A 14,964-nucleotide genomic window follows, 5' to 3' on the forward strand; every position below is an offset into this window, starting at 1 on the left:
TGCTAAAAATTTCCATTCATTTTACTTATTTATTTATTTCTAAAATATTTTTTTCTCTATTTTTAAAAATATTTACTTATTTATTTTGAGAGAGAGAGAGAGACAGAGAGACTGAGCAGGGGAGGGGCAGAGAGAGAGAGGGAAAGAGAGAATCCCAAGCAGGCTCTGTGCCACCAGCACAGAGCCCAACATGGGGCTCAAACTCACGAACTGTGAGATCATGACCTGAGCTGAATTCAAGAGTTGGACACTTAACTGACTGAGCCACCCAGGTGCCCCTTGTTTATTTTCTTAAGTAGGCTTCACACCCAATGTGGGGCTTAAACTCACAACCCCACAATCAAGAGTCACATGCTCCACTGACTGAGCCAGCCAGGCTCCCCTCTCGTTCAATTTAGTAAGTAATTTAAAGATCTAAAGTATCTTCTACCTGTACAATCATATTACCTAAGAAGAATACTTCTGTTTCTTCCTTTTCAGTCCTTATTCCTTTTAATTCTTTTTCTTGCCTTATACTGGCTAGGCTCTCTAGTATTATCTTGAAATTCATCTTGTCACTGGTATTATCTGGTATTATTGTCTTGTTATTGATATCAGAGAAAGTATTCAATGATTCACTATTAAGTATGATGTTTGCTGAAGGTTTTGTTTCAAATGGTACTGTTTATTCATTATTTATACTCTTATTCCTAGTTTGCTAAGAGTTTTTATTAGAAACCAGTGGTAAGTATTTTAAATATTTTTTTATAGCCACTGAGATGATGAAATAATTTAGAACTTTAATCTGTTAATGTGAGAATTTTGTTGATTTATTTTTCTAATGTTAAACCTATTTTGCATTCCTGGGGCAAATCCAGCTTGTTCATTATATATTATCCTTTCTAGATATTACTAGCTTAGATTTGATAAAATTTTGTTTAAGATTTTTACATCTATGTTTATGAGTAAGACGATTGCCCTGTGATTTTTCTTTCTCCTGTTATTTTTGTTGGGTTTTAATCTCAAGGTTTGTCTAGCCAGTGTTAGCCAACCATTTTTCGTTATTTCCTCTATCATGAGAATATTTAGATAATTTTTCCTAATCTCTCTCCCATGAAATTTTAATACTACTGATAGAGTTCTATTTATATACTGTGGAGTTCTATTTATATACTGTAGGTATATCTTGCTTTGTAATAAAAAGAGTAAGATTTTTTTCGCCCCCTCAGAATCAATTTTCACTCCCTTGGGGATGATATTGTCTCATTGAGAATGCATGATCTAGCCTCACAAAATGGATTGGACTGTGCTCCTATATTTTGCTTTAAAAAAAAAATTTAAATGACATTATTTAGGAAGACTGATTGATGTAAATTTCATTTATCTCTTGTTATTTATTTAGGAGAACTTTGAACAAAACCACCAGCCTCTGCGGAGAGAACAGGAGAAACATCAGGAACATGTGCAGCAGTCTAAAAAAAATGTGAGAGAGGTAAAAAAACAATCCTTTACTTAATAATAGTAGCTTTTACCAACTATTTTGTTTGAATATATTAAAATGTATAGATTCGTGCTGTGAAAATTATAAAATTGTGCATACAAGTATTATAAACACATCACAAAAATTTGAGAAGAAAGAAGTTAATACTGATTTTTATTGAATGTATCAAAATTTAAACAGCGTGTGTTATATCCCTTGAAAAATCACTTTGGGATAATACATACTTCTTCCCAAATATGTTTGGAGCCCTTTTTGTGGGTAGTCCTTTAATATATAGCACATTGTTTTAAGTGGAATCAATTCTCTTCATAGAATTAAATTTTTTGATCTGAGGAAATGTTATTAAGCACTAAATCCAGTGAATAAAGTATTTGCTGGGAATTTAACCACAGGAAGTAACCCAAGATAAATATATATGGATGAAACTGTATATCATAGCAGGTTGTTTTGTTTTGTTTTTTGATTTTTTTTTTTTTGAGAGAGAGAGAGAGAGAGAGAGAGAGAAAGAGAGCGTGTGCACATGCACGTGCACAAGCGGGAAGGAGAGAGAGAATCTTAAGCAGGTTCTGCACTCAGCGCAACCCTGAGATCATGACCCCAGCTGAAATCAAGAGTCTGTCACTCAACCAACTGAGCCACTCAGGCACCCCTCATAGTGTTGTTTTAAATAGCAAAATTTGGAAACTACCAAATGTTTAAGTGATTATATAAATCATGTTGCACCCACTCTGGAACATTATATAGACTTTAAAAATTATTGTTACAAAATCGGCGCTGTTATGTGGGAAAATGTTTCTCATGCAATGTTAAATGAAAAAGCCAGACAGAAACATGTACATAGATTGGGATTATGGCTATGTAAAAAATGTCTATAAATAAAAAATATTGCAAGGATATATACCGATACACTAGTAGTTTTGTTATGTATATGATATTTTGGTTGTCTTCTTATCTTTTAGAAAAATTTGTATGATGACTATATAAATTAATACATATGTGGGGATCAAAAGCAAGGTATAATTGAGACTGAATTTCTTAGCTCTTAAAATGCTTTGAAAATAATTACAGGGGCGCCTGGGTGGCTCAGTTGGTTAAGCATCCAACTCTTGATTTTGGCTCAGGTCATGATCTCATGGTTTGTGAGTTCAAGCCTTGTATCATGCTATGTGCTGACAGCATAGAGCCTACCTGGGATTCTGTCTCCCTCTCTCTCTGCCTTTCCCCTGCTTGCTCTCTGTTTCTCTCTCAAGATAAATAAAAATAAACTTAAAAATAAAGAGCAAGGTATAATTGAGACTGAATTTCTTAGCTTTTAAATGCTTTGAAAACAATTGCAAAAAAGGAGCTGGAGCTGTAAACATGATTTGAGTGTGCGCATATTTTGAAATTAAATGAAATACGTTATGTGAATGAATTTTATAAACTGTATTTTATGGACTGTATACATGAGGATGACTTTCTCTCTTTTTTCCAGATGATACTCACTTTTATGATAAAGTTTCTATTTTTTATAATTCAATAATTTAAATTACATATTTAATTTACTATAATTATATGTATAAATTATATAATTTAAATAATAATCTCTTAGATTAGGTTGAACTATATGAAGTTGTACGTTTATAGTGGAAAAAGACTAAATATCACCAACTTTATATGGTTTAACTTAATAAAAGAAATACATATAAATGAAATATTGTTTGCTACTTTCCTTTATTAGCTTTCAGACGCTTGTAGGAAATAGTACAGTGTTAAAAGAGTACATGTAATTTTTGTTTTATGACTAAAAATAGTTTTATTTCAGTCCCATAATGAAGACCTGGAAAAAGATAAAACATCACAAAACTGCCTAGAGAGAAATGCAGAACAAGTAGCAGAGAGGTTAAGGATGGCCCAAGAAGAAATCCGAAGGCTCACTGATGAGCTACAAGGGAAGGAGAAAGAACAGAGTAAATTAGGTAAGTTGTGGTTACAGAGGAACATTTCTGACCATGTTTTAATTATATATTATATATGATACATTATATATTATATTATGTATTATATTGTATATATTATATATTATATATATTAAATTGACATTTTCTCAGGATAGAATTTGAGTACATTGAGGGAAAAAAATCTCAGTTTGATAAACAGCTTCTTTTTCTCCAGTGTCCAGAAATGTTTTACTGAAGCATAAGCATAACCTACCTACCAAAATGCTTAAGTCCCAAGTTTACACCATGCTGTGCAACAAATTCCCAGAAAACCCCTTTGTTTCTTCCTTCTAGGTCTACATCTTACTCAGAAGTAACTTTTAGCATTATTTCTGAGTTTTGATTGCAGGCAATATGCATTCTTAAATTGGGTTTGTTTCTCTTGTTCAATCTTATGTTTGTGAGATTCCTTCATGTCATTGCATGTAGCCGTAGTTTATTCACTTATGCTGGTTGTGTAATATTCCACTGAATAAATATACTACAGTTTACTTTATGTAGCCATTCTACTGTTGATGGATATTTACATTGCTTCCACCTGTGGCCTATTATGAATAGTGCTGCTATGAATATTCTTGGACTTACCGACACATTTCTATGATATACCTAATTTTTGGATCAAAGGGTTATATGTAGATTCTACTTTGGTAGATAGCTGCCATACTGTCTTCCAAATAGTTGTATTAATTTAAGCTCTCCTCACTTGTGTGTGAGACTTTGTGAGTACTTGATATTGTCTATCTTACTAACTTTGCCTTTTCTGGTGAGTGGGTAGTGGTACTTAGTTATGGCTTTAATTTGCATTTCGCAAATGGCTAATGAAGTTGAAAACCCTCTCATAATTTGTTGTTATTGTTGTTGTTGCTCATTTGAATATACTATTTTGTGAAGTACCTGCTCAAGTCTCATGTATATTTTTCTATTGGGTGGTATCTTTTATTAATTTGTAAAATTTCATTTTTTTCTTTTTTTTAAGTTTACTTATTTTTGAAAGAGAGAGTGCAAGTGGGGGAGGGATAGAGAGGGAGAAAAAGAGAAAAAAAGGGAGAGAGAGATTGAGCAGGGGAGGAGCAGAGAGAGGGAGAGAGAGAATGCCAAGCAGGCTCTGTGCTGTCTGTGCAGAGCCCAACGAGGGGCTCTATCTCAGAAACTGTGAGATTGTGACCTGAGCCGAAATCAAGAGTTGGATGCTCCACCGACTGAGCCACCCAGGCGCCCCTAATTTGTAAAAGTTCTTTATATATCCTTGGGACTGTCAGCTGGGTCAGCCAGTTGGCGGAGCATGCAACTCTTGATCTCAGGGTCATGAGTCCAAGCCCCATGCTGAGTGTTGAGATTACTTAATAAAAAATTTTTTGGTTAATTCTTTATGTATTCTGGATATGAGCCTTTCATTGGTTCTAAATATTACGTTGGAGTTTTTGCTATATCGAAATGCTAATATTTATCAAGTCAGGTTTAACACAGTTATTTTGTATGGCTTCTAGGTTTTCATGCATAAAGCCTTTTCTATATCACTATAAGATTACTGAAATGTTCATCTCTATGGTGTTTTATTGTGCTTTTATGGTTTCATTGTTTATATTTCAATCTTTGCTTTATCAATAATTTATTTTAGTATAAAGTTTAAACTTTTAAAACTATCCTCTTTCTATATTATAATTTACAATGATTATGAAATTAGGCTGATTTTCAAATGCAGCATATAGGTTTCTTTAGGATCATATCTTTAAAGGGTTAAATGTATAAAACAGTAATTATTCCGCCAAACTGATCGTGGGTTTAAAAACAATATCAGGAGGGTTGAGATTTTGTTAAGTATGTGTTTTAAATAATGAACACAAATGAAATTTTTGGAATATGGAATTTTTCTATATCCTAATAGGGTATATACACCATTATATATATTTGTTAAAATTCACCGAACCGTACACCGATAAGGGTGAATTTTACTGGATGCAAGTTAGAAACCCAATTTTAAAAAAATTTTGAAAAGAAATTCGGCTATGTGAGTATGATGAGAAGCAGTCTTTGCTGCTTGCAATACAGAAGGAAAAAGGAAAAGCAGGACACCCATTCCTTTTAGTCACATTTGGACACAACAGAACTCAATCACATGGCACTCTGTTCCATCAGCAGTTGGTTGGTCTGGTAGATCCTAAACTATTAACTGAAAGTTGTCACCACAGTAAGTATACTGGGGGGCTGTTGGGAAGCTGAATTAGCAAGTCCTTTAAAAACATATGTAGTATCATGGGGCACCTGGGTGGCTCAGTCGGCTGAGCATCCGACTTCGTCTCAGGTCATGATCTCATTCATGGTTTGTGAATTCGAGCCCTGCGTCGGGCTCTGTGCTGACAGCTCAGAGCCTGGAGCCTGTTTTGGATTCTGTCTCCTCTCTCTGCCCCTCCCCACTCGTGCTGTGTCTCTCTGTGCCTCAAAAATAAATAAATGTAAAAATAAAAGTTTAAAAACATATGTAGTATCAAAAAAATTAAAATAAAATATCTGTAGTACCAAAGTGTGCCCTAGATATAACTTCTTGAGTCATCGGTTTACAAGTCAGAATGTATTCCTAGGTAAATGTGTTATACAACAGTGTTTACCAAGTATCAGTCTACTTTCAACACCCTTTTTTTTGTTGTTGTTTTTTTTGTTTTTTTTTTTTTGAGAGAGAGAGGTTGCGAGTGAGCAAGGGACAGAGAGAGGGAGACAGAGAGAAGTGGGGCTCACCTGATTCAGGGCTCCAGTTTTACCTGAAGTGGGGCTTATGTTCACCCAAAGTCAGATGCTTAGAACTGAGCCACCCAGGTGCCCCCAAACTGACTCTTCAAAAAAAAAAAATTTTTTTAAGTTTATTTAGTTTTGAGAGAGAGAGACAGAGACAGAGTGTGAGTTGGAGAGGGTCAGAGAGAGAGGGAGGCACAGAATCTGAAGCAGGCTCCTGGCTCTGAGCTGTCAGCACAGAGCCTGAAAAGGGGCTTGAACTCATGAGCCATGAGATCATGACCTGAAGTCAGAAGATGCTTAACTGACTGAGCCACCCAGGTGCCCCCAAATTGACCCTTAAATGAAGGACTCTATTTTAGCTTAATCTCTACCTCTGTCTATATCACATCCAAAACCTTGGATGGGAATGAAAAATTTTGGACAATAACAAAGATATTCTTCAAGAATAAAAAAAGAGGGTCACCTGGGTGTCTCAGTCGGTTAAGTGTCCGACTTCAGCTCAGGTCATGATCTCATGGTTTGTGAGTTCGAGCCCCGTGTCAGGCTCTGGGCTCTGCTGACAGCTCGGAGCTTGGAGCCCACTTCGGATTCTGTGTCTCCATCTCTCTACCCCTCCCCTTCTCGACTCTTTATCTCTCTTTCAAAAATAAATAAGCATTGGGGCACCTGGGTGGTGCAGTCGGTTGAGCGTCCGACTTCAGCCAGGTCACGATCTCGCGGTCCGTGAGTTCGAGCCCCGCGTCAGGCTCTGGGCTGATGGCTCAGAGCCTGGAGCCTGTTTCCGATTCTGTGTCTCCCTCTCTCTCTGCCCCTCCCCCGTTCATGCTCTGTCTCTCTCTGTCCCAAAAAATAAATTTAAAAAAGTTGAAAAAAAAAAAATAAGCATTAAAAAAAAAGAATAAAAAAAGAATTAATGTCAAATATTTATAGTATTCTTCAATAAATAAATTATATGAAAAAGATGATTTTTTTTTCATTTAAGGGAATTATTAACCAGTTATAATGTGTGGACTTTACTCGATACTGATTGAAACAAATTTTTAACATTTGTGAAAAAAATTGGAAATGTGGATATTTACTGGATATGTAAGGAATTGCTAAATTTTCTTAACCACATGTGTATTGAATGTTTAAAAAGACTTCTTTTAGAAATATATAGTGAAATATTTATGGTTGAACAATATGTCTGAGATTTGCTTTTATAAAGACCCTTGTACCACACCCACACAAAAAAAATAACTCAAAATGGATCACAAAGCTAAATATAAGAGTTAAAACTGTAAAACTCTTAGAAGAAAACATAGTAACTCTTCATGATCTTGGATTAGGCAATGATATTTTAGTAAAGCACCAAAAGCAAAAGTGGTGAGAGAAAAACTAATAAATTGGACTCAGTCAAAATTTGAAACTTTTTACAAATTAAGTTATTTATTTATTTTAAGAGAGAATCCTAAGCATGCTCTACTCTGTCAACACAGGGCCCAATGCGGGGCTTGATCCCATGAACTGTGAGATCATGATCTGAGCCAAAATCAAGAGTCAGACACTTAACTGACTGAGCAACCCAGGTATCCCCCAAATTGAAACTTTTATACTTCAAAATGCAACATCTTGGGACACTTGGCTGGCTCAGTCAGTACAGCATGTGACTCTTGATTTTGGGGTTGTGAGTTCAGGTCCCATGTTGGGTATAGAGATTACTTAAGGAATAAAATATATTTTTTAATTTTTTAAAAGTTTCATTTATTTATTTTGAGAAAGAGAGAAAGAGAGCATGAGCATGGGAGGGACAGAAAATGTGAGAGAGAATCCCAAGCAGGCTCTGTGCTCAGCGTGGAGCCCAACACAGGGCTCCAACTCACAAACCACGAGATCATGACCTTACCCAAAATCAAGAGTCAGACACTTAACCAACTGAGCCACCCAGGAACCCCTTAAGAAATAAAATCTTTAAAAAAACAAAACAGGGGCGCCTGGGTGGCGCAGTCGGTTAAGCGTCCGACTTCAGCCAGGTCACGATCTCGCGGTCCGTGAGTTCGAGCCCCGCGTCAGGCTCTGGGCTGATGGCTCAGAGCCTGGAGCCTGTTTCCGATTCTGTGTCTCCCTCTCTCTCTGCCCCTCCCCCGTTCATGCTCTGTCTCTCTCTGTCCCAAAAATAAATAAACGTTGAAAAAAAAAATTAAAACAAAACAAAACAAAACAACATCTGAATGTCCCAATCAGATGTGAATATTTCTATTCATCAGTTTTTTGGATTTGTTTTATATTAATAGTGACACAAATAAATAATGATATTATTGTCATGAATCTAATATTTACAGATAGATGAATAATTACGTGACTCATTAAATCATAAAAGGAAAACAATTTTATTTCTATATGCTATCAAGAAACTATTGAGGGGTGCCTGGCTGATTCAGTCGAGGGAAACGTGATTTTTGATCTTGGGGTTGTGGGTTCGAGCCCCATGTTGGGTGTAGATTACTTAAAATCTTTAAAAAAAAGAACTATTGAGAAATGAAATAAAAATTACCACTTGCAATATAAAAAAAAAAAAAAAACAACCAACATCAAGAAAGTGAAAAAGACAACTCACAGACTAGAAGAAAATGTTTGCAAATCATGTTTGATACAGGACTTATATTTAGAATATGTAAAGAATTCTGATAATAGTAAAAGAAAGCTTGATTTAAAAATGAGCAAAATATTTGGGTAGACATTTCTCTGGAGAAGATATATGAAAAGATGCTCAATATCATTAGTCACGAGGGAAGTGTAAATTAAAACCACAATGAGATACCAGTACACACACACACTAGAATGGCTATAAAAAACCAAAAACAAACAAAAAAAACAAAACAAAGCATGACAAGTGTTGGTAAGCATGTGGAAAGATTAGAACCTTCATATATTACTGACGGGAATGTAAAATGGTGCAGACACTGGAAAATAATTTGACATTTTCTCAAGATGTTAGATGTAGAATTATCATGTGGCCCATCAATTTAACTCTGAGGTATCTACCCAAGAGAAATGTGCGTGCGAATGTTCAGAGCACTATTTACAATAGTCAAAAGATAGAAGTGACCCAAATGTCTCTCATTGGATGAATGGATAAACAAAATGTGATACAGTAATTCTGTGTAGGAAATAGTTAACAGAGACCTGACGCTGCTGTCCTTAGAAAGGCATGCTTGTGAGGTCAGCCCTTGACTAGCATCTGGGAACTTGAATTTTGGGAGTGTTCCCACCATTCCCTAACTGATAATAGGGGCTCACTGTGCCTAAACTGTTTGTGCAAACAGTGTGGTTTATACTTATATAGGGTCTTAGGATACAATTTCAAGGTGGGAGAGGGGTGTTTCTCTCACACCACCAAGCAATTCTTGGACATCATTTGGGTGTCCTACGTTTCAACTTAATTCTGACACTATTTACCTTTAATTCTGACGCTGTCTACCTGAAGATAGTGTCAGATTGTACAGGCTAAGGCTCAGTCTTGTAAGACTGCTCCCCTCCTTCAGATGCCAGTTGCAAGCCTAGGGTATCACCTGTGCTTCTGACCAACTGGCTATAGATTGGAATTTCCAATTACCCCCTCCTTGGGTTTGATGAATTTGCTTGAGTGGCTCATAGAACCCAGAGAAATATTTAATTTGCTAGATTACTGGTTTATTATGAAAGGATATAACTTAGGAATAGCCAGATGGAAGAGATGCATAGGGCAAAGTATGGGGAGAGGGTGCAGAGCTTCCATGTCCTCTCTGACTACACCATCCTCCCCAAACCTCCATGTGTTCAGCAACCCAGAAGCTCTCCAAACCCTCTCCTTCTGGGTTTTTACAGAGGTTTCACTACAGGCATGGTTGATTAAATCATTGGCTATTGGTAATTGATTCAACCTCTTGCTCCTCTCCTGTCCCTGGAAGTCAGAGGATAGGACCTCTAATCCCATGGTTGGTTCTCCTGGAAACCAGCCCCTGTTGTTAATTGCTGGCCAAAAGTCACCTCATTAACATAAGATGGCTTTATCGCTCTCATCACTTAGGAAATTCCAAGGGTTTTAGGATCTCTGTGCCAGAAATGGGTTGAAGATAAGGTCAAATCTATATTTCTAATCACAAATTGCAGTATCACAGTGCTCAATACCTGCCTTCCTTCTGAGAATCTGGAATTTTGGTACCTGGTGGGCAGAAGTGGTATATATGTGACTAGCTAGCCCCAAACAAAAACCTTGGGCACTGAATCTCTAATGAACTCCCCTGATAGAAGATACTTCACATGTATGATCAGTTTGTTGCTGGAGAAATTAACCACACCCTGTGTGACTCCACTGGAGAAGACTCTTGGAAGCTGGAGCCTGATTTCCTCTGGCCTTTGCCCCATGCGCCTTTTATCTTTGCTGATTTTGCTTTGTATCCTTTTGTTGTAGTAAGTATCAGCTGTGACTATTAGTATGTCTTTAGTCCAGTGAGGCAAGTCCTAAGAGTCACCGAACCTGGGAGTGATTTAGGGGACTCCAAACACTCATGCAATGGAAGACAATGTGCCTGTAAAAACCAAATACTTAACGCTTGCTACAACATGGATGAATCTCAAAACCATAATGCTAAGTAAAGAAGTCAGATGCAAAAGGTCACATATTGTATGATTATATTTATATGAAGTGTCCAGAAAAGGCAAAGTAGATTAATGGTTGCCCAGGGCTAAGAGTGGGAATTAGGGTTAACTAAATGGGCATGAGGTTTCTCAATGGGTGATAGAAATGTTCTAAAATCAGATTGTGTTGGGTTCCACAAATGTAAATATACTAAAAGTCATTTAATAGTACACTTTAAAAAGGCAAATTTTATGGTATATAAATTGCACCTCAATAAAGCTGTTAAAAATAGAAGAACCAGGGGCGCCTGGGTGGCGCAGTCGGTTAAGCGTCCGACTTCACCAGGTCACGATCTCGCAGTCCGTGAGTTCGAGCCCCGCATCAGGCTCTGGGCTGATGGCTCGGAGCCTGGAGCCTGTTTCCGATTCTGTGTCTCCCTCTCTCTCTGACCCTCCCCCGTTCATGCTCTCTCTCTGTCCCAAAAATAAATAAAAAACGTTGAAAAAATTTAAAAAAAAAAAAAAATAGAAGAACTGGTGGAAATAGGTGTATTAGATAGAAATCTAAGATGGTCTCCACAAGCCTCACCTGGTATACACATACCTTTTCCAAGTTATTCAAAAATCAACTACAATATAGATGCTGCTATGAAGAGCTTTTGCAGATGTAGTTAAGGTCCCAAATCAATTGGCTTTAAGAAAGAGAGATTATCCTAAGTGAGACTGACCTGATCAGGCGAGCCCTCAAAAGAGGTTAGGCTTTTCCCTGAAGAAGATATTCAAAGTGTGAGAAGGATTTGATGTGAGGTAAATTCTCCTTTGCTGACTTTGAAGATGGAAGAGACCACGTGGCAAAGAATGTTGGTTGCTTCTAAAAGCTGATAGAGCTCCCAGGCTAACAGTTAGCATGGAGGTGGGGACTTCAGTCCTACAACCATGGGACTGAATTCAGCCTGCAGCCTGAGTGAGCTTGGAACTGCATTCTTTCCCAATACCTCAGAGATGAACACACCCAGCTCATACCCAGCTCATACCTTGATTTCAGCCTCTCACGAATCTCGAGATCATGACATGAGCCAAAATCAAGAGTTAGACACTCAACCAACTGAGCTACCCAGGTACCCTCCTTTTAAGTCACTGAGTTGTGGTGATTTGCTTTACAGCATTAGAAAACTAGTGTATAATAGTTATGGATAGAAATGAAACAAGATTGGCCATGGCTTGATAATTGTTAAAAGCTGGATGATTTTAAAAAAAGCTGGATGATAGATATAGGTGTTTCCATAACTGTTCTATCTACTTTTGTATATGTTGGAAATTTTCCCTAATAAAAAAAGTTCTTAAAAAAATACCCAGGACAACCACTAAAAGGAGTAGACTTAGAAAATAAAACTGTCAAACAGTAGAGAGGTCACAGAAACTTGGTCATAAAACCAACACAGTTTTAGAAATATTACTAGTTTAAATGCTCTGAGAGAGAGCTATGATTTTCAAATATCTGTGTGGACATGACAGGAGATGCTAACCTGGCAGTACGAGTTCATGCATTTGGTGGTCTCTGATATACCTGACTTTGGTATATGACATATTTGGTGTATGTGTTATTGTAGAAATAGGTTTTTTTTTTTTAAGTGGAAATTAAATCTAATGTTCACAGAACCTCTCAATTACCTCCTCGGTACTTTAAGCTTCCATAAAAAAATTTATTGTGTAGAGTAAATTCTGAGCTCTCTAAGGCTTTTCTGGTTTGCCTCCTGCGTATCTATCCAGCTTCATATCTCACATTTCCCCCAATCCTTTGCTCTGTAGGCCCAAGCAGTATCAGACTACATATAGTCCCCAGAACACTCAATGTTCTCTCCTACCCATTCTCTTTCATTTATGCTCTTCACTCTCTCTGAAACATCCTTCCACCTGCTATCATTCTACTCCCTCTCTTTCCATAGATGAACACTTAGGAAAATCATTGTTTTAGTAAAACAGAGTAATTCTTACATCTCTGGCACAGTGCAGTCAAACAGACCTGAGTTCAGATCTCAGATTTACCATTTGCTTGTTGTGTGACATTGAGCAAGTTGGTTAATTCTTCTGAGCCTCCCTTATCTTATCTATAAAATGAGAATGCTAATATCTACTCTGAAGGTTTGTTATAATGTTAATACATCTGACGCTAGTAACTGCTGTTGCCAGTAGCAGTGGCAGTAATAGTATTGTTATGGTCAGAATCTAATTTTAGGTGAATCTGGTAGATTAGACTAGGATTCACTCCAAAGAACTGAGCGTTTGGGGATCAATAATGAGACATGCACGATTGTGCTGATGTACTTACTTTGTGATTAGGAATGATCTCATAAGATTCACCTTAGTCTCTTACCTCTCGGAGGTTCTTCATCCTGACATAGGAAGCCAACCAGACATACCATTGGTGATGACTAGACTCCAGGAGGCCAAATGATAAAACCTGGATTAGAAAACGCAAATCCGGTTGACTCCAATGCTCCATGTTCTTGCCCTATACCATTCTGCCATCTTCATATAATTCTTGAATAGTATCAAAAGATACTTCATGAAATTCTGTTGTTTTGATATGTCTAGCAACTACTGGTAAAATTCTAAATATTACTAATTGCAGGAACTAATTTTAATATTTCTGAGTATAATTTTCTTTTTTTAAAGCTGATAATACCATGCTTAAAAAGTTTAGCTTTTTTTCTATTTGTTTATAGTAGTCCCAAACTCTTCAGCATGGAATCTAGTTAGGGAAACAGAAATATTGTCAGATCAGATAATCAGGAATAATAATAAGGTGCAGCAGGAACACTAAAAGGAGTCTGGGAAAGCTTCCTGGAGGTGACATTTATGCAGAAACTTAAAGGAAAATCAGCAGAAATAGAGTGTTCCAAAACAGGAGAACACTTCAGATTTGATCATTACACTAACCATTCACTCCTTACAGAAATATTTTGTTTCTTTTTTCTTTAGACTCTGCACTTAAGAAGGCTCAACTAGAAATAGAACACTTGAAAGAAAATTTGATAAAGCTGAAAGAGAATGGTGAGTCATGCATGTTAGTAGATATAATGTTTAATAATACATTAAACAATAATTTAATGTGTATTAAATATGTTTTAATATAATAATATCTTTAATAATAATAATAATAAAGCACTATTGCCATTGTTACTACTTATTTCTACTACTATTACTACTACTATCACTTACTGCTTACTAAGTAACAGGTATTCTCCCAGGCACTTTATATGCATGAACTCTAATCCTCACAACCCTTCCAAGTAGTATTATTATTCCCATTTCAAATACAAAAAAAACTGAGTTATGGCAGGTTAAGTGAGCTATCCAATAGCTACATTAAGTATTAATGAATTAAGTAATGCAGAGTGAGTATTAGAACCCACATATCTGGGTTAGTCAGATACTCATGTATCTAACTCCAAAACCTGTGGTCAACACAAATAATACCTATTTTGCCCCTGACATCAAGACACCTTATGATGAATTTAACAATACTTCACACACACGTGTTCACTGGGAAGCCAATAGGCTTGGAATCCATGGTGAATTAGTTAACCTGTCCCTGGCTTGACTGTAAAAATGCTACCAACTATAAATAATACAACAAAAGTTGAGTGTTGTAATGGTTAGCAACTACAAAAATAATTAAAAACGTGTTACCAGTTTTAAATAATTCTAAAATTGAGCTTACCCAGTGATACTGTGATTTATAATAAGAAATTTATATTTAGTCTTTGGCCCTGTTTCTGACACCAAGCTTCTAAAACCCTGCAAATTTCCCATGTGGAAATTTGTTAATGAGGACTCTTGGAAAGCCCCTGGTTTACCAATGCTGGAAGGGGACAGGGCTGGAGACTGAGTTTAGTCACCAATGGCCAATGGATTTAATTACTTATGCCTATGAATGAAGCCTTTATAAAAACCCCAAAGGACAGGGTCTGGAGAGCTTCTGGTCAGTGAACACATGGAGATTTGGGGAGAGTGGTGTCCACAGAGAGGACATGGAAACTCCTCACCCCTTTACTCATACTTTGCCCTGTGCATTTCTTCTATCTGGCTATTCTTGAGTTATATCTTTTTATAATAAACTGGCAATCTAGTGAGTAAAATGTTTCTCTGAATTCTGTGAGCCACTCTAACAAA

The 14,964-nt window shown here is 36.7% G+C and overlaps 1 protein-coding gene across 7 annotated transcripts in view; it reads left to right on the forward strand.

Annotated features, from left to right (window-relative positions):
- Window positions 1-14,964, forward strand: part of CCDC30 (coiled-coil domain containing 30) — a 128,613-nt gene that overhangs the window by 16,900 nt on the left and 96,749 nt on the right. For all 7 annotated transcript variants that reach the window (XR_015254643.1, XM_086716658.1, XM_086716657.1 and 4 more), the window contains 3 exons: window positions 1,382-1,471; window positions 3,285-3,438; window positions 13,771-13,842. Coding sequence is in view for 6 of the 7 variants with exons in the window: in XM_086716658.1 (XP_086572784.1) it covers window positions 1,382-1,471; window positions 3,285-3,438; window positions 13,771-13,842 (316 nt within the window). In the remaining variant the exon portion in view is untranslated. The remainder of the gene's footprint in view (window positions 1-1,381; window positions 1,472-3,284; window positions 3,439-13,770; window positions 13,843-14,964) is intronic.

Source organism: Puma concolor, chromosome C1, assembly GCF_028749965.1.
Source record: "Puma concolor isolate L17-30 chromosome C1, mPumCon1.1.hap2, whole genome shotgun sequence".
In the NCBI taxonomy this organism is placed as follows: domain Eukaryota; kingdom Metazoa; phylum Chordata; class Mammalia; order Carnivora; family Felidae; genus Puma; species Puma concolor.